Raw genomic sequence first — 20,864 nt, 5'->3', positions numbered from 1 at the left:
TTGGCCTACAAAAATATGTCATCCCTGCACCTATTATCAACCTTGGTGTGAACGAGCCTTGCCCGTGTCCGAAATCACATACTCTCTGGAGTAGGTACTTATTTCGCTAAAAAAGTATGTTCTAGTATGTGTGTGTGTAGTATGAATGTAATCCAGATGTACTACATTCGCCATGTTGTCATTGTCATGTGACCTCCCAGCATCAGTTACGTAGCTTCACTGCCACTCACAAATCCTTTCCTGTGGATTCATGGGATAGTAAAGAGTCAATCGAATGCACACTTCAGAATCTCGGCAGTAGTAGTAGGTTATCTGGGTAATTTCTGCCTGCTCTTTTATAAGAACTGTGAATTCGGGCATTCCTCTTTTGTCACATAGCCAACTGTTTTTCGCCTAGCCTACTGAAGTATGCCATTTTTGATGCAGCCCTTAACTCTACAGAAATAAGCTCTACTCTGAATTATTCTTTTTGAATTGAAAGGATTCAAATCACTGGATCTTTCTTGAAACAGCATCCAAAGAGCAGCTTCTTCTAGGAATTAAGGTCTCATTTGCTAAATTATTATTAATATCTACCTACATTATTATTCATAACATCAAATAAATGATTTATATTAACACAATATGACACTCAATTGTCACAAGGTACTGGTGCAGTAAGGGCCACTGAACGAGTATTTTAAACCAAAGGGAATCAAAGATTCACTGACTGGATCTTGAGCATCCAAGAGCGACACCGCAGGCAGAGACGTGTAGTTACATTGAAATTAACTAATGCACTTGATGTAGTCTTAGCAACGTTCTTCAAATAATAGCTAGGCTATATTATTCATAACATCAGAACCCCCCTTAATTAAAGTTCAACAGTTCAGTAGTAATTAATGAGCTTATAGTGGGTTTCTGAATAGCAATAAAGTTAATACCATAAATACTGATATTTAGAATAATACTGATATTTATTTACAATTAATTATAATCTTGTGCACTGTTGAGTGGAATTGACCATAACAGAAGAATCTCTTTTCCTGGTTGTCACATTCTAGATTCCTCTCTCCCATTGGTCAAATTTCAACATACCCTTCGCTGATTGGTCAAATCTGTCAACCACATCCAGGAAGTGTTGCCGCGAGAGAAACCTTAGCAAAAATGGCAGCACACAGGTGCGGTTTGTCTCTAGTAATCATTTTGGTTGTTTCTTGTTTAGCTCACCCCAGTAGCTGTGACACGCTTGAAAAATCAAACGACAACACAGGAGAAAAACAGAGCGTATCAGACGCTCTGCGAGAAGTGAATGCCGATGAAAGCATCGCTGGAGAGAAAATTAATGAAAGGCAATGGCAGTCGACTGATGTTGAGCTGGACAGAAGCGATGGTACGAAAGACAGCGAGTCTTTTAGACTAGCACCGGCGAAAGATCAGTTTGAGGAGGAGCTGGTCATCCGGCCCCTGCACTCCGGGGACATTTATGCCAGCTTCCAGTTCCGCACGCTATGGGATACTGACTTCCTGCAAGAGGGACAGAAAGGTGAGTTATCATCTCTGTAGAAGAGACCCATCACCTAAAGAATTTGTCTTTGTGCATCACAAAGCTTGCTAGCATATTACACACACGGACAAATACACACACATGGAATATATAAATATAATACGTTTTAAAAAAAAAAATTGGGTTTAGAAAAATTAAGTCAAATCTAGTTCTTCATTCAAACCAGGAACCAGGAACAAGGAACCAGGACAAATCTTATTTTTTTGGAATAATATGGAATATTACAGTATTTATTATAAATGATTTATCTCTGCACATCACTAATGTTCATGTGCCTCATAACCTTTAATCAAAATAATTTCCCCTTGCTCTTGCAGCGACTTCTCTTCTCTGATGACGTGTTCACTGGCGCCACAATAGATACTCCAAATTACAGACTCTGAGATGTGATTTTTGTACAACATAAACAAAAATGAGACCTGTCAGTGTGTAATGTCACAGCATAGGAAAAAAATCAAGTCCCACCCTACATTTTTTCTTGTTCAAGAAGCCGTTTCACTCAGATGTACATCACAATAGAGAAAAACTTCACAACTTTTCCAGAAAGTTTGTTTTGGCAAGCTGTTTCAAACTCTTTAAATGAATGTTGTTGTTTTTTGGCTTGATTTTGTTCACAATTGTCACACCAACTCGTTCTCCTTTTGTTTCAGTTGTATCTCAGTCTGAATCGTGATCACATATGCGTCTTAAACGTTGAAATTTACCCAGAGGTATATTGTCCTTAAAATGCTACTTCGTACAATTGCAGTCAAACGGACACAAATTTCTTTGCTCTTACTGTTACTCTTCCACATTTTGAAATAATCGTAAAGTCATCAAAACTATAAACTAGCACAAATGGAGGGATTGGAATTAAATGGAGACCCCAAAATGTTAAACAAATCAAAATGATCTCATTAAATTTTAAAGCAACACCCACAACTCTGCACTCTTGGAGCTTCTCTCAACCATTTTCATAAGGTGCATTGTGGGATGCCTTTTAAGCAACACTGCATGCACAGTGATATGAACAGTAATGATGGTGTCTGTTTTATCGTATCAATTCGAGCCTTTGAGTTCTCATCATTTGGAAGTTCATGCAAAGTGGATGTGCTTTTGCAACTACAGGGTGGGCCATTTATATGGATACACCGTAATAACATGGGAATGGTTGGTGATATTAAAGTCCTGTTTGTCCGACTTCTAAATGGCCACCATGGTCACCCATCTTGAGGAGTTTGCCCCCTCACATATACTAATGTGCCACAAACAGGACTTTAATATCACCAACCATTCCCATGTTATTACGGTGTATCCATATAAATGGCCCACCCTGTACAGTGTTTGAGGGTCAAAGTAGATGTTGTTCGCGGGCCTCATTGAAGACCATAGGCTGATATTATGCAAATTTGTTTCAAACCTACATAGGTTCGTGCAGGAAGTAAGACTGCAGTTACTGACGACTGACAATTTCAGGCCGTTCTGATCCTGATCGTTCATTTAGGAGACAATTACTCCATTTATCGTGCACTTAGATCTTTGCAGATCTTTTACATTCACATCACCCATTATATGAAAGGTAATCTCTGAAAAAGCATAATAGGGGCTTTTTAACATTTGTTTTCATGATTTGTCTTTTTTTTTTTTGCCTACAGTTTCTCACTACCGGCTGTTCCCCAAATCCCTCGGCCAAGTGCTGTCCAAGTTTTCAGTGCGAGAGCTGCACATCTCCTTCACGCAGGGCTTCTGGAGGACCATGCAGTGGGGGCAGCCCTTCATCCCCTCTCCACCTGGAGCAGAGCTGTGGGTCTGGTTCCATCACACAGTCAGCGAGTGAGTAGTTATATGTGCTTTAATCATTTTAAAGTATCCCTGATTCATAAGCATATTATAATTATTCTGCAATTTGAACAGAATAGAATGTAACCCCAAAATGGATTAACAGTCCACTGATTTTGTTGAATTCTCAGTGTGGATGGAAACTGGAAGGAGCTTACCAACGTCCTCTCTGGAATCTTCTGTGCGTCTCTGAACTTCATTGACCTGACCAACACAGTACAGCCCAGTGCTTCTTTTAAACCGCTGGGTCTGGGGAATGGTACGGCCCTTTGAGTTCATTATAGAGGAGTGTTCACACTGACAGCAGTTTGCAGTGATGAAACAACTGGAGGTCATTCATTCTGACATGCACTTGTTTGGCATGAAATCATTTTTAAATGCATGTTATTGATCTTATTATGTGGAGATCTGCCTCCATCGAATCAACAACAGATGGACAGATCCAAGTCCCTGCCATAATTTTTTTCCCAATAATTCATTTTTTCTTTGTACGTCACAATACGGAAGAAATTGCGTTACTTTGCTACTTTAATTGTTGAACCTTTAGGTTTCAGTCAATGTCACATCAGCAGGAGATTTATCTTTATTTAAATTCACCCTGAAAGCTCACACTATATTTTTAAAGCAACAAATGAACGTTTATGTACTTGATGTTGATATTTTTCTCTCTAAACAGCTACAGATCACCGTTTTCTACGATATGCCACGTTACCACGTGAAATCGTGTGCACTGAGAATCTGACACCCTGGAAGAAACTTCTCCCTTGTGGTTCTAAGGTTCAGATCATCGCCTGTGATTTTAATAATTGGTCATTTAAAAGAAGGCATTAAATGCATTGATTTACGCCTTTTTCTTTTCTGCAGGCAGGTCTGGCTGTTCTTATGAAGTCAGAGAAGCTGTTTCACAGCAGTTTCCATTCTCAGGCTGTTCACATCAGACCTGTCTGTCAGGTAAGGGTCTTTTCAAAGCTCTCTTTAAAAATACAGAAATTATGTTCTGGCACAGACTGTACATTGTCTGGAAAATTCCTTGCATCCCGATGACCCTCAAGATGTTCTCTTTTAGGATGAACATTGCACAAATAAAGCATGGGAGCTGAGACAGACTCTCAATGTTGTGTTTGATCTCTACACTTCAGGCCAAGGCAAAAAGGGTGAGTAATAAATTAATGTTCGATGTTAGAAGAATATCTCCTTTCCAATTTCAGTGCGGCCATTATATTTAAGCCATTCGTTGGGTGTTTAAGCAAAACTGTTTGAAATATTGCTCGGTATGAGAAACCTGTTTGAAAAAGACTACATTTACATGTGCACCAATAATGTGACTATTTATTTCCATTAATCAGAGTAAGGAAGGAGTTAATCGCAGTAAGATGTTTACATGTCACAAGCAAAACCTTTCACTCCTGTTTACATGCGATTTTCATTATTCTGATTATTCTCTAAGAAATGTGATTGTTTTTGCCACCATTATTCACATACCCCAATGCACAGCACATACAGTAGATGTGTTACTGGCCAAGCTCTTCCAGTGCACATGGATTTGTTTGTTGATTCTTTGCTAAAATGTCTCCCAATTCAATTTTCGACCATCAATATACTGCATTATATTCATGTTGCACAACGTTGTCAACATGAACTCCGTTTCTTCACCAGCCCCAAAAAATGCTTGTGCACTTTGGTCATTGTGGAACAAATGCGATTAAAGTGTTACATGTCTGAATATTGCAATTAAAATCAGCAGATGTCATGTTTTACAATGATTATGGTTGCAACTATTATAAGCTTAATCGCCTTAATTTGATTGAAGTGTTGTGTTTACATGAGTTTCACAGGTTTGCAATATTGCCTAAATCTCATGAATAAAAAATAAGAGGAAATCTAAATCTAAGTGTCTGGTGCACCTCATACATTATTTTTGCAGTTACACACCTGAAGCAAATACTATGCACAGTCCGTCTGCATATTCATTACTCTGCACTATCATCTTTCGACAGAGTGGTCCCTGTTTAAGATGTTTTCTCGAACACTGACAGAGGCATGTCCTCTTGCTTCTTCTAGTAAAGTCTATGTGGACATCACAGACAACCCTGAGGTGAAACAAAGACAATGAATACTTTCTATCTGATTTGTGATGATTTGTCATTTGAGCGTTATGCTGTTTGTCCAACAGGGGGAGCTGTTTGAGTTGAGTCCTGCCACTCCTCTGCTCAGCCAAGCTGTAGTGCTGGGGGATCGCAGGACATATTCAGTATATGACCTGACCAGAGCTGAGACGTTTGGCCAATCACGGTCACTCAATCTCCTACTGCGCTGGAAAGGGGACAGCGGTATGAATGAGTTTAATTGATGGTGTTCTTCTGATGGACTTTATCCTGATTGCCCTATGATAGCCATTGTAAAACTATGATGGTTTCAGCATTATTATTGTATAGAAATATAAAAGGTAAAAATAACTGGAACTATTTACGTTATTGTTACACAATAACAATCTAATGTACTTTGGAACATACTCGATTTTATATGTGATTCTTTAAATCTCTGGTTGTGTTTTAGGTGATATGCTGCGTCCTCTGCTTCATGCAGAGCGGTACGTGGCTGGTTTTGGGCTGCAGACAGGGGAAATTCATACAGTCATCTATAATAACCACCCATATCGGGCTTTCCCTGTACTGCTGATGGATTCAGTGCCCTGGTATCTGCAGCTGTACATTCACACCCTGACAGTCACCAGCAAGTCCCGTGATAACAAACCCAGTGAGTTTATTCTACAATTATCTTGGATTGCAAACTTTATGTATGGTTTGTATAAATGTTTTGCTAGTTTTAGCGCACTTCTTCAATTATGGGCACTTGAATCATCTTTAAATGTACTATAATATAAATTTAGAGAGCATTTATTTATATATATATATATATATATATATATGTATATATATATATATATATATATATATGTGTGTGTGTGTATATATATATATATATATATATATATATATATATATATATATATATATATATATATATATATATATATATATATATATACACACACTCACCTAAAGGATTATTAGGAACACCATACTAATACTGTGTTTGACCCCCTTTCGCCTTCAGAACTGCCTTAAAGGTCCCATTCCATGGATAATTTTTTATAATTTAGAAATAAAAGGCATTTTTCCTAGCCTGATTTCATCACCTGATTTGAACGCTCTGTTTGAAGGGGCGTGTCTGCTGTGAGACTTCAATGTAAATGCCCACTGCTGTGATTGGCTGACATGCTTGCATATGAAATATCTGGCATTACATGTGGAACTATCTGGAAAACTTTTACTATTACAGCTATTATACGTTTTTACTATTGATACTTTGCAGTCACGTGATATCTGGCGGGCAACAAACGCGGTTAGTGCATCCAATCGCACAACAACTATCTGGCATGTCGTGTACCTCAAAACACCAACTTTTGTATATTAAAACTGGCAACGTCCTGGCAAGATCCTTGATTAGTTTACTGGTTTTCGTTGCTAGAGAATGACGTTCTTGCCCGCCAGCCAGTACAACTGACGTCACGTGCAAAGTATCAATTACAGCTATCGGGATTAACGAATCGTGAGAAGTTTTTTAAGTATTTAGATCTATTTCAATCACATAAAAGGTTGCAGTGATGATGAACATTGAGCAGATGACAGCCTGTTGATCGCGTGAAAAAAGATCTTATCATTGCAACGCAGTTTCTGCACTCTCACTAATGATTTCACCAATGCAAACATGAGGTATATAAATACTGTAAGAGATTTGTTGTGCAGTGTAACAGCGTCATTGATTTCATAACGAGTTTTGGCAAGTGTCCAGATAAACTCGCGCTGTGTGTCACAGCTTGGCCGATTGGAAAGGGATTGTTCTTTGATCGCTTTCTGTATATTAATCACAGTTTAAGTAAGATTATTTTCATCCTACTAAGAGAAACGATGTGAAGTTGATCGCTACTTCCATATTAAATCACTACTTACCGCTTGCTGGAATATAGTTGAAATTGTCCCCTTCGTCAGTATGAAACGCTGAGAGAAGCCTGCTTGATATTATCCCAGGTAGGCCTGTCACGATTATGAAATTTGGCTGACGATTAATTGTCTAAAAAATAATTGCGGTTATGCCGATTAATTGTTAGTTTTAGGGCTTTGCCGATTAATTGTCTGTGTTAGGGCTTTGGCGATTATGCTGATTAATTGTCTGTTTTAGGGCTTTGTGCTTCATTCATTAAATAATTGTGATGAATTTAATCCTTTGTAAGTTATCATTTTGCAGTGTAAGATTACAGTTAACACCTTTAAATATTAAATAAATATATTCAATAGCTATGACAATTTGTTTATTAAACTTAGTGAGTGTATAAATCAGCAGCAAAAAGTAATTTTTGAAAACATCTGCACAGTAATTTAATAAAATCTAAACATGTTAATAAAAACAAATGTGCACAAACCATGATAATATGATACGCTTCAAAACAGCGGAACAAAGCGCGTATGCGCATCACGGGTGCAGAATGATGTGCTTAATGCAACATGGAGTCACAGTGCGCAGCGCTGCACAAGTGCGCATTTAAAGGGGACCTATTATGCAAAATTCACTTTTGTATGGTGTTTGGACATAAATGTGTGTTGGCAGTGTATGTACACAACCGCCCTACAGTGATAAAAATCCACTCATTCCTTTTTTTTTAATCTCCATAAATCAAAAGCAGTCTCTCCAAACGACCCGTTTTCAGAATGTGGCTTTAGTGACATCACTAAAGCCACAGGCCCCGCCCACGAGTGTTGACTGACACTGCCGTTATAACTTAGACACGCCCTGATCGAGTTCACTGCGAGTTGTACACATCAGCCATTGCTGCAGCAATGCACTCACGAGAAGCCGAAGCATCTCCCAAGCGTTGAAGGTGTTGTAGCTGGATGTATTCATTCACATAGCTCTCTCTATTTACTCTTGAAATCTGCTAGCCAGTGAAGACGAGGTGGATTCATTTTGTTTTCAAAGAAAATCCTCCCTCAACTCAACAGAAACTTATGTAAGTTACTTATGCACTTCTTATACTGTTTACTCAGCTCTAACAGTGATTTTCCGAATAAAAACTGATGATTCATCTTTTGTGTGACATACAGTAAACTTTATTAAACTCATCAGTATATTTTGTGTCATCATTCAGACAATTAGATCGTCAGACGGAGTCCTACAGCAGGCTTGCATTAATAGTGTATACAAGCAATGCCAAATAGGTTATAATCGTAATTAAACTAAACTATACCTTTTCCAACTCCATACAGCATATATTCTCTGACTCTGTAGGCATTTTTATGGTCGAAATGAACACCATTACTGTGACTGTCTGTTTTATTATTATCATCTTTACGGTTCTCTGGCTCTGATCGCGGCTGCTTAGGCTCCGCCCCCTGTGCCGTGAACCAGCAGCTCATTAGCATTTAAAGGAGAAGCACTAAAACAGTGCGTTTTTCACAGACCCAAAAAATGATGTTTTAAACGTGCTGTAAATAAAATTCTGTTGGGTATTTTGAGCTAAAACTTCACATACACACTCTGGGGACATCAGAGAATTATTTTACATCTTGTGAAAAGGGGCATAATAGGTCCCCTTTAAAAGTTCACGGCACAAAGCGAAGAAATGTCGAGGGCACAAATCCTAGTGTATATCAGTCCAACAGTTTATTGATCATTTGTTTCTTCACAGTTTTAAACTCCAGTTATTGTGCGTCTGATGCCAATTCATAGTCCTTGTGCTGTGTAGGCACACGGTAGCGAGCGAGTCATTTAGAAACAGCAAAAAACTCCAGCAAAATAAAGTCATTTTATGCAAATCCACAGCCCTTTATCTACAGATCAAGCATTATAACGTCAATGTCACATTAGAGAAAGTTTTACTGTGTATCCTGTCGTAACCGGACGACGCGCGCTGTTTGAATGCTGAATGGAATGATTGACAGCTGCAGACGAGTTTGTGAACTTTAATTTAACAATGTAAATATACTACTGTCCCTCACATTAAGCTATGGAATGGCTTCAGATGACTTTGAATATATTGCTGGAAAACGTAATTAGTGCTTGTCTATTTATTTTGGTCCATGACTCCCCCTTGTGCCGTAGGCCTATAAAAGAGCGCAATAATCGCGGTTGTCTGAAACAATCGCGGTTAGATCAAATAATCGGTTATTTAATTATCGCGACAGGCCTAATCCCAGGTTAGAAAAACAGTCCGTGGTGAAATGGACAGAGCAAACTAACAACTTCGAATTAAACTTTTGCGGTATCCGATTATAGATAAACATCAACCACGTCTGTCATTCGCCATCAATACGCCTGTGTTCCTGTGTTCCTGGGTTAGTCAAAACACGGTTTTAATGACGTCATTAAAGAAGGAAGTAGAGGGATGTAGTCCAATCCAGCCGTTTTTTGTAGGCGACTTCTGTTAAATAAAATATCTCGCTTGGCATTGAACTTTGAGCTTTATTATTTTACAGATATTATTTATACTCTAACAACAACATTACACACTAACTAAAGTTTGAAACATGGGATCACGAAGAACGGGACCTTTAATTCTACGTGGCATTGATTCAACAAGGTGCTGAAAGCATTCTTTAGAAATGTTGGCCCATATTGATAGGATAGCATCTTGCAGTTGATGGAGATTTGTGGGATGCACATCCAGGGCACGAAGCTCCCGTTCCACCACATCCCAAAGATGCTCTATTGGGTTGAGATCTGGTGACTGTGGGGGCCATTTTAGTACAGTGAACTCATTGTCATGTTCAAGAAACCAATTTGAAATGATTCGAGCTTTGTGACATGGTGCATTATCCTGCTGGAAGTAGCCATCAGAGGATGGGTACATGGTGGTCATAAAGGGATGGACATGGTCAGAAACAATGCTCAGGTAGGCCGTGGCATTTAAACGATGCCCAATTGGCACTAAGGGGCCTAAAGTGTGCCAAGAAAACATCCCCCACACCATTACACCACCACCACCAGCCTGCACAGTGGTAACAAGGCATGATGGATCCATGTTCTCATTCTGTTTACGCCAAATTCTGACTCTACCATCTGAATGTCTCAACAGAAATCGAGACTCATCAGACCAGGCAACATTTTTCCAGTCTTCAACTGTCCAATTTTGGTGAGCTCGTGCAAATTGTAGCCTCGTTTTCCTATTTTTGGTGGAGATGAGTGGTACCCGGTGGGGTCTTCTGCTGTTGTAGCCCATCCGCCTCAAGGTTGTGCGTGTTGTGGCTTCACAAATGCTTTGCTGCATACCTATATAAAATCTGAAAAATGTGTGCGGAGAGGACCAGCCTGCCGCATCACATACTTGTTGCAAGGGGGCGCATCTTACCAAAGGCCTAGAGAATGCAACCCCCCTGGTGGAATAAGCCCTGACTCGTAAAGGCAAAGCTTGACCACATGCCTCATAGGCTAGAGCAGTGGTTCCCAAACTGGGGTACGTAAGGTGACAGAAGGGGGTACGCGTACAAAATGCTGACTCTTGCCGTTCATTTAATTCTACCCTAACTTAAAGTAATATCAAAACCGAGCATGTATTTCTAACTGGCAAAATGCTGTAAATACTTGACATCCAATCAAATGTCCTCATCTTTTGCAGTGAAAACTGACTGCATCCACACAAGCAGCGTACATATGGCAGATTGCCTGCAGAGTTTTTCTGCCTTAGCAAATCGCGCTACATTACTGTAATTCTCGACAATGCACCTTTGTAAAAGTGAAACAAGTAAAAACAAGTAAAAACTTGTTGACAGACCATGGCCAGGACTACCGGGAGCAGAGCGAAGAGCTTCTCTTCTACTTCGTAAAATCTTTCCCAAATCTGTTTGACTACCTCGGGGTGGCATTTCCATTCCCCGTGTGTCACAGCCTGACAGAAAGACTGCTCCCACATTCAAATGCCCAGGAATGTAAATCACCCTGAGGGACAGGAGCTTGTCCTGATTCCAAAGCAGAACCTTTTTAAACAGTGCGAATGCAGTCCGCCTTGGAGATTTATGTAGGTGACTACCGAAGTGTTGCCCACCCGCACTAGGACATGGTAGCCCCTTAACTGTTGGAGGAAGTACATCAGGGTCAGAAATACAGCCATCAATTCAAGGCAATTGATGTGACAATTGAGATGATGACCTTTCCAGATTCACAACAACGATATTTTCCCAAAGCGCAACTCAGCGCATCGAGAGTAGCTTTTGATAGGGATCGTCTGAGTAGGGAAATGTAGTTTCAACATTCTTTAAAATGAGGAAGTAAAAAAAAATTAAAGGCACAATAATAAAGTTTAAAGCTATTAGAAACTATCCTCTTTTTTTTTTTTCTTTTTTTTTTTTAAATCATCCTTAGTGGACAGAAAAGTTCTGGTTCATGCTCAGGAGCTTAAAGAGTTTATAGACCTTTGTTCCTTGTCCTTTAGGTTACATTCACTACCAGCCCGCTAAAGACCGCCATCGTCCTCATCTACTGGAGATGCTGATCCAGTTACCGCCTCACTCGATGACAGAGGTCACGGTACAGTTTGAAAGGGCCCTGCTCAAATGGACTGAGTACACCCCTGATCCCAACCACGGCTTCTACGTTGGGTAAGACTCTTGCTTATCAAGCATTTTGAAAGATACATTTCTTTTTGTAATTCAAATATATAGGCTAAAATGTTATTTTTGTTGTAAGAGTTTGTTACTCATCTTGTCTGCCACTCCCTATATCTGATGTGCCATAAATGTTATTGCAGGTCCTCTGTGGTCAGCGCCCTTGTGCCAAGTATGGTTGCAATGAACACCAACTTCACACAAGACCAACCGTTGTTTAGCAGTTTGTAAGTATAAACTGGCCTTGGTGTTAATAGTAAATAAGTGTGCCTTATTTGTTTTGGTTCTTCGTAACATTTTCACCTCTGACTTCCAGTGTCCCAGTCAAAGAAGAATCAAGCTACTTTGTTCGAGTGTACACCGAACCCCTGCTGGTAAATCTACCCACGCCTGACTTCAGCATGCCCTACAACGTCATCTGCCTCACCTGCACGGTGGTCGCGGTGGGGTACGGCTCCTTTTACAACTTGCTGACCCGCACGTTCCAGGTGGATGAACCGAGTCCACCGCTGGCCAAACGATTGGCCAACCTCGTTCGTCGCATAAGGGGAGTGCCACTGCTGACCTAACTGCCGAGAGCAGGTCTGATGCCTGAAATGTCCATATTAGGCAGCTGAGAGAATCATGACTCTAAAACGGCATCTGCTGGAGTTTAAAGATACTTTTCAGCCCTGGAAGGACTCGATGCCAAGTGACTGTTCTGAACTTTTGTTGAACAAATGAGCTTCCAAGACAGATGGATTAGCCACCTTTTTATGTTTTGTTTTGTGAGTCACAAACAAAGATTAGCCACTGTTTTTTTTTTGTCCAGTCACATAAGCAAAGACTTTTTTTCTGCAGTGTTTTTAGAGAACCATAGTTTGAACGTGAACGTTTCTCACAGGAACTGCATGGTTCGAGCATCTGGGATAAATATACATGGAAGAGCGTGATGTTAAGTCGTCTCAGTTTACGCCATCTCTTTGAGAGCGTAACCAAGTGTCACAGAAACAGACACTACAATCCAACTACTGAAAATTGATGTCTAAGAATGTGTCAAGTATTTTCCACTTTCTGTAATGCACTGATATTCAAATATGTGTTGTTTTGAAGGACTGGACTGTTTTTTAATGTTTTGCCTTTATTTTTGTGCATTTGCCCATGGGCTGACCACATAATGACTTCCAGACTGTGTGTTATTGAATTCAAATTATGAAGCAGCTCTTTAATACTGGATAACTTTCCCATAATAAATTAACTGGAAACCCATAACGTGTTGAGAATGTTTTTTGTTCATGCCATAGGGGATTTTGAGGAGGAATGCATGTGTATGTATATGGCATGGTAGTTTGTTATACACATATGCAGGTAATGTAGTTAAACAGATTTGTAGTAACTCACTGGTTCCACTGATCAAATCAAACTATCCAAGTAGTTCCATCATCCGCTTACCTATTTTTGCCTGGCCCTACAGACACAAGTATGTCAGTGTACATACACAGTGTCCTAACTAGGCACAATACAAAACATTTCCAGCAGTAAGCAATTTGTCTCTCCAGAATGAATGTGAAACTGCTGTGCAACATGATACAGTCCAAGCCAGAAGAGACTGATGTTCAAAGTATGGTTATGAATTGAATTTTGGACAAGTGGGATGTGTAGCTGCCAGAGCTACTCAAAATCAATAATATATAGGCCTATACGTATAGTGGTAGACATTCCCCTACGGCCTACGCACATGACTTCAGTTAACCTGGCATCTACTTCTAGACACCTACAAATGTGTACTTAGATGTCTCTCCACTTGTTCCACTTCAGCACTATCATTTGGGAATGAAAATAAGATCTCTAGTGTCTAGCCTGTGTCGGCAGTGATCAGAAAGACTCCAAACAATGCCTTTGAATATGCTTTATTCACGGCCGGGAGGACATATCAATCACAGAGAATCCCACCGGCAAAAACTACAGTTAATATAGGATAGGTACATGACAAGGGTAACATGACTCATTACACCATCTTTCTCTAATATGATTAGTTCTACATATGTGCAATTCAGAAACACACCCGGCAAAGCAAAAATTTTTTTATTACTTCAGCTTGTTACTTAGGTCATGGGGTTATTATGTTTAATTAGCCGTCTAGCCATGTCCATATGCTTCCGTTATTTCAACACACTAATGTGTTGGTACATTTTGTTCTCAAAAGCATACAAATGATAAGCTTGCAAGAAAAAAAATGAAGCACTGAATTGATTTAAGTAAAAGAATTAAAAAAGAAGTATGTATTATGCAAAATCATTCTCACAACTCTTTCCAGTGGTTAAATCAGAAGTTTCACTGCATGCATGATCACAGGTGTTGAGCAGCATTTCTGTCCGGCAGGGCACTGACCATCATGGGAACAGTATTCAGCACACACTGGATTCACTTCAGTTAGGCACCTAGACTGTATGGATAGAGATTCAGATTTAGTCTGACCATTTAGTGGGATTAAGCATCAGATGTATAGCACAAAACACTCAGGACACGAATAGCTAGTTTTACTTACTGAGTGAATTACGTTCTATGTATTATTCATCATCTTTATTAATTTTGTAAAGCCACCCTATGCCTGAAACAGTGCTATAGGCACACACTTATAGGAATTCAGGTACATTTGACAGACAATATAACATAAACTAATAATATAATATACCTTTAACTGGAGCCAAACAATGAAGTCCACATCCACTGTTGCAGCATTTCAGATTGGTGGCACAGTCACTGTCTCTGGCACACGACACGAAACGTATCTTGGCACACTGTCCTGGTTTATATATTTTTTTGATTGGACACACTCCTGGCTTTACTGTTATACAAACACATGATAGAGAAGCCATATCACTGAATGCTGAATGATTTTTTTCACTGTAAAAAAAAGTTGTGCCTATATGTTGTTGGAATAAGTTTTACAAGAAAGAACTATTTCAGTCTTTCTACTTTAAAATGTCATGTCTTATTCATCGTGGGTTTTAGTTCTTTTGCTGTTGTTGCTGTAAGGACCTTTGAAATAACTGAAATTATTTGGCAAAGTGATATAGACATGTACGTAATGCGGTCAAGACCTGCCTGGAACTACTTTAGCCCTGAAAATAATTACACACCTTTGAATCTTCGTCAACCAATCAGATTCAATCATTCAACAGCCCCGTAATAATATAATATAATATAATATAATATAATATAATATAATATAATATAATATAATATAATATAATTAATATAATATAATATAATATTAGTGTTGTCAAAGTTAACGTGTTAACGCATGCACAGAAAGCTGCTTCAAACAGCGCTTGAACGACAAAAAACACAAAATTATGTCAAAATGGCCGTTTTGTAAAGTACCCTCGCAAACACAGTCTTAAATGAGTTCAGTGAAAGTCTTAAATGAACGTAAAGAGTTGTGATGCATCATGTGCGTCAGGTCTTAAAAGTGACAACAGCCTAACAAACCTGCTGCTGTGATGTCTGTCATTAATGTTAATTAAAAAACAAAAGAGAGAAAATCATTCACTGTTCTCGACTGAATAACTTGTGTAACTTTATTAAGGATTGATCTATTTACTATATAATTTATGTTACAATAACATTTTGTGCAGTCTACCAGGACAAGTAAAAATCTGAACTGGTCTGACTGGGCCAATATAAAACAATTGAGCTCTGATATATTGAAGGGCTGGTAAATGTGACATTCATTATAATGGGTTTATGTGAAGATTGTTTTAAGTTCACTTAACTGTTATATTTTTTAAAGCCTAATAAATGTTAAATTTGATAGATTTCAATTATACTCTAATGCTGAATGCCTATAATTAATGGCTAAAATTAATGTTTGTTTTTTTTAAATAAAAAGATGTCATTAAACAAAAGTTTAAAATATGGCTACTGTCTTTATGTTGTTTCTACATGAATTTGGAGTTTAAATGTGAAATTATTACAATATAAAAATATATAAAGATATATAAATATATATATATTTATCGATTGACAGCACTATAATATAATATAATATAATATAATATAATATAATATAATATAATATAATATAATATAATACCTGTCACTGGAGCCGTACACTGACGTCCACCGCATGCAGTGCGGCAGCATTTCTCCTTTTTGGGACACTCACTGTCACCGGCACACAACTCTTCACCCTTCTTGATACACCTTATTTCTTCATTTGTTATCGGACACACTCCTGGCTTTACTGTTATACAGACACATGACAGAGCAGCCATATCACTGAATGCTGAATGATTTTTTCACTGTAGAAAAAAATATTTTGGAAGTTGTATCTATATGTTATTGGAATACGTTTTACTAGAAAGAACTATTTCAGTCTTTCTACTTTAAAATTTCATGTTTTATTCGTCGTGGGTTTTGTTGCTTTTGCTGTTGTTGCTGTAAGGACCTTTAAAATAACTGAAATTATTTGGTGAAATGATATGGACATGTACATAATGTGGTAAAGACCCGCCTGGAACTACTTTAAATTTGATAGATTTCAATTATACTGTAATGCTGAATGCCTATAATTAATGGCTAAATTTTATAAAAAGATGCCATTAAACAAATGTTTCAAATATTGGCTTCTGTCTTTATGTTGGTTCTACATTAATTTGGAGATTAAGTGTGAAATTATTACAATATAAAAATAGATAAAGTACTTGAATGTTAGGTGCAATTAATCGGGATTAATTACAGAAAAATGTGATTAATTAGTTTTTTTTATTTAATCGATTGACAGCTACACTATATAATATAATATAATTAGGGCTGTCAAAAGATTAATCGCGATTAATCGCATCCAAAATAAAAGTTTTTGTTTACATAATATATGTGTGTGTACTGTGTATAATTATTTTGTATATATCAATACACACACATGCTTGTATATATTTAAGAAAAATGTGTAATTTATATATAAAAAAATTATATTTATATATAATATAAATTATATATAAATATATACAGTATATGTATGCAAATATTTCTTAAATATATACATGCATGTGTGTGTATTTATATATATATACAAAATAATTATACACAGTACACAAACATATATTATGTAAACACAAACTTTTATTTTGGATGCGATTAATCGCGATTAATCTTTTGACAGCCCTAAATATAATATAATATAATATAATATAATATAATATAATATAATATAATATAATATAATATAATATAATATAATATAATATAATACCTGCTGTAACTGGAGCCATACAGTCAAGTCCATTACATATAGTGCTGCAGCATTTCTTATTGTCGGGACACTCACTGTCACTGGCACACAACTCATCATCCTGCCTTACACACATTATTGTTCCATCGTTTGTGATTGGACACACTCCTGGCTTTGCTGTTATACAGACACAAGACAACGAAAAAAAAATAGCCCTGATTTATTGAAGAGCACAGGTAAAGTGACATTTATTATAATGAGTTTTTGTGAAGAATGTTTTAAGTTCACCTAAATTATAAGTTGTTATATTTTTTAAAGCCTAATAAATGTTAAAATTGATAGCTTTCAATTACACTGTATAATGCTGAATGCCTATAATTAATGACTAAATTCATTTCATAAAAAGATGCCATTAAACAAATATTTGAAATATCAGCTATTGTCTTTATGTTGTTTCTACATTAATTTGGAGATTAAATGTGAAATTACAATATATAAAAGTATGTCAGGTGCGATATATATTATAATATAGTTCATATAGTTCATATATATATAGCTAATTATAGTTAATATTTTTTTATCGATTGACTGCACATAATATAATCTAAAAATACCTGTAACTGCAGCCATACACTGAAGTCCACATCCATTGTTGCAGCATTTCTCATTGTTGGCACAGTCACGGTCATCGGCACACGACGCAAAACGTATCAAGGCACACTCTTCTGGTTTATATTTTGTGCTTGGACACACTCCTGGATTTGCTGTTATACAGACACATGACAGAGAAGCCATATCACTGAATGCTGAATGTCTTTTTCACTGGGGTTTTTGGTTCTTTTGATGTTGTAGCCTGTAAGGACCTTTGAAATAACTGAAATCATTTGGCGAAGTGTTATGGACATAATGTGGTCAAGATCTGCCTGGAACTATAACCTGACCTACCCTGAAAACTCATTCAACTGGAAGAAGGGGCCCAAAATTCTTTCTTGCATGTACCCCTTAAAACTCTTAATGGCGCCCCTGCCCGTATAATATAATATAATATAATATAATATAATATAATATAATATAATATAATATAATATAATATAATATAATATAATTAGTGTTGTCAAAATTAACGCGTTAACGCATGTGATTAATTTTAGTCCAGTTTAAGACATTAAAATATTTGACGCAATGACGTATTTTCTGTCATCCTTTGGTTGCATTACATTATATGATCACGCTCATTTTCATCCAATGCTTTTTAACCATTCAAGTGCGATAAGACAAACGAGAAGGCGCTGCCTGTGAATGTCCTGTCTATGTGACACACAACGCACAGGAAGACGCGCGCCAGTATAAGCGCACAGACATCGCACCAGAATCGAGTTCTCTTTCACGCTTGAACGAATAGTAACACACATTTGTGCCAAAATGTCTGTTTTGTCGAGTATCCTCATAAGAGCGATCTTTAATGAGTTAAATAAAGTCTTAAATGAACGTAAAGAGTAGTGAGAAAATGAGACGCGTGTGAGATCCGCATCATATTCGGCAGCGGCTGGTCTTAAAGTGACAGCAGCCACTGATGCTGTGTGTCATTAAAGTTAATCAAAGAACAAAGGTAACAGAGAAAATTACTCTCTGCTCTCGACTTTTGTAGAACTTTTGTAGCTTTAATGAGGATTCATCATATTTAATTTATAATTTATGCAGTGCAGACTGTTTGATAACTTTATTCAATTTCTGTATATTTCTTACCTGTTATACAGAAAAATATGATATTTGTTGTTGTACTTTATTGTTCAGCGTCAGCCTTATATTTATTATGGGTTTATGTGAGGATTGTTTTAAGTTCACTTAAGTTAAAAGTTGTTATGTTTGTTAAGCCTAATTAATGCTTAAAAGAATTATAGCTTTTAATACATTATGTTGAATGGTTATAATTAATATTTAAAATTGGAGGAGACATCATCTAGAGATCAGTAGCAGAATTAGTATCAGTGATACTGGCCTTCATTCATAAAAATATGCCATTAAACAAGTATTTAAAATATAGGGCCCTATTTTAACGATCTGAAACGCAAGTCAAGCGCGAAATGCAAGTAACTTTGTGGGCAGGTCTTGGGCGCTGTTGCTATTATACCGACGGGATAAATGACTCTTGCGCCCGACGCAAATCTAAAATGGGTTGGTCTGAAGTAGCTTCATTATTCATAGGTGTGGTTTGGGCGCAATGTGAAATAAACCAATCAGAGCGTCATCTCACATTCCCTTTAAGAGCAGGCGCGCTTGTTCCATGGCGGATTGCTATTATAATGGCGGATTTACCAGGCGGACGCCAGGAGCGGTTCTCAGTCGAGGAGGCCGACGTTCTCGTCAGGGCCGTAAAAGACAGAGAAGTTACATTGGGGATAGAGAAACCCACCCAAATTAGCTTCGGTTAAACAGGTGTATGATAATTTGGGTAAATGTGTAAGCTAGATTTATGCCTATTTTTTCACATCTCTAACAGGAGAGATCAGCAGTCTGTGAGTGTTTACTTTTCCCAGTAGATTTTAGCGCGGCTGTGTTGCTAGGAAGTGTGTTTTACCGTGTTTTTACTATGGTAAAAACGCACGTGTGACTTTGTTTGTGCGTCGTGACTGGTTAGTTTCGCTTGACTAAACAGGAGGGCGGGACCTAAGCCAGTTAAAGTATTTATTCTAAGAAACTGCTAGTACTTATCAGAAGAAGCAGTCGAACAACAGGAGAGATCAGCAGTCTGTGAGTGTTTACTTTTCCCAGTAGATTTTAGCGCGGCTGTGTTGCTAGGAAGTGTGTTTTACCGTGTTTTTACTATGGTAAAAACGCACGTGTGACTTTGTTTGTGCGTCGTGACTGGTTAGTTTCGCTTGACTAAACAGGAGGGCGGGACCTAAGCCAGTTAAAGTATTTATTCTAAGAAACTGCTAGTACTTATCAGAAGAAGCAGTCGAACAACAGGAGAGATCAGCAGTCTGTGAGTGTTTACTTTTCCCAGTAGATTTTAGCGCGGCTGTGTTGCTAGGAAGTGTGTTTTACCGTGTTTTTACTATGGTAAAAACGCACGTGTGACTTTGTTTGTGCGTCGTGACTGGTTAGTTTCGCTTGACTAAACAGGAGGGCGGGACCTAAGCCAGTTAAAGTATTTATTCTAAGAAACTGCTAGTACTTATCAGAAGAAGCAGTCGAACAACAGGAGAGATCAGCAGTCTGTGAGTGTTTACTTTTCCCAGTAGATTTTAGCGCGGCTGTGTTGCTAGGAAGTGTGTTTTACCGTGTTTTTACTATGGTAAAAACGCACGTGTGACTTTGTTTGTGCGTCGTGACTGGTTAGTTTCGCTTGACTAAACAGGAGGGCGGGACCTAAGCCAGTTAAAGTATTTATTCTAAGAAACTGCTAGTACTTATCAGAAGAAGCAGTCGAACAACAGGAGAGATCAGCAGTCTGTGAGTGTTTACTTTTCCCAGTAGATTTTAGCGCGGCTGTGTTGCTAGGAAGTGTGTTTTACCGTGTTTTTACTATGGTAAAAACGCACGTGTGACTTTGTTTGTGCGTCGTGACTGGTTAGTTTCGCTTGACTAAACAGGAGGGCGGGACCTAAGCCAGTTAAAGTATTTA

The 20,864-nt window shown here is 37.9% G+C and overlaps 2 protein-coding genes across 2 annotated transcripts in view; one reads left to right on the top strand and one right to left on the bottom strand.

Annotated features, from left to right (window-relative positions):
• The first annotated feature begins 1,112 nt into the window (after positions 1-1,112).
• LOC307145650 (GPI transamidase component PIG-T-like) lies at positions 1,113-13,263 on the top strand. Its single transcript, XM_079849012.1, has 12 exons — positions 1,113-1,525; positions 3,181-3,358; positions 3,496-3,623; positions 4,041-4,141; positions 4,229-4,315; positions 4,431-4,518; positions 5,362-5,459; positions 5,538-5,694; positions 5,921-6,121; positions 11,850-12,015; positions 12,165-12,248; positions 12,338-13,263. The coding sequence occupies exons 1-12, from the start codon at positions 1,147-1,149 to the stop codon at positions 12,588-12,590; spliced, it is 1,920 nt and encodes a 639-aa protein (XP_079705138.1). The 5' UTR covers positions 1,113-1,146; the 3' UTR covers positions 12,591-13,263.
• A 637-nt stretch (positions 13,264-13,900) lies between these two features.
• LOC307145649 (uncharacterized protein) overlaps positions 13,901-20,864 on the bottom strand; it is a 296,817-nt gene continuing 289,853 nt past the window's right edge. Inside the window, exons 17-21 of the mRNA XM_079849011.1 lie at positions 17,851-18,000; positions 17,258-17,413; positions 16,100-16,249; positions 14,696-14,848; positions 13,901-14,446 (exon numbers count right to left, since the gene is read on the bottom strand). Coding sequence (XP_079705137.1) covers positions 14,442-14,446; positions 14,696-14,848; positions 16,100-16,249; positions 17,258-17,413; positions 17,851-18,000 — 614 coding nt within the window. The 3' untranslated portion in view covers positions 13,901-14,441. The remainder of the gene's footprint in view (positions 14,447-14,695; positions 14,849-16,099; positions 16,250-17,257; positions 17,414-17,850; positions 18,001-20,864) is intronic.

This window comes from Squalius cephalus, assembly GCF_949319135.1.
Source record: "Squalius cephalus genome assembly, chromosome: 18".
NCBI classification, from domain to species: Eukaryota; Metazoa; Chordata; class Actinopteri; order Cypriniformes; family Leuciscidae; genus Squalius; species Squalius cephalus.
Note: the sequence above shows the minus strand (reverse complement) of the source record. Positions and strands in the feature narration are given on the sequence as shown.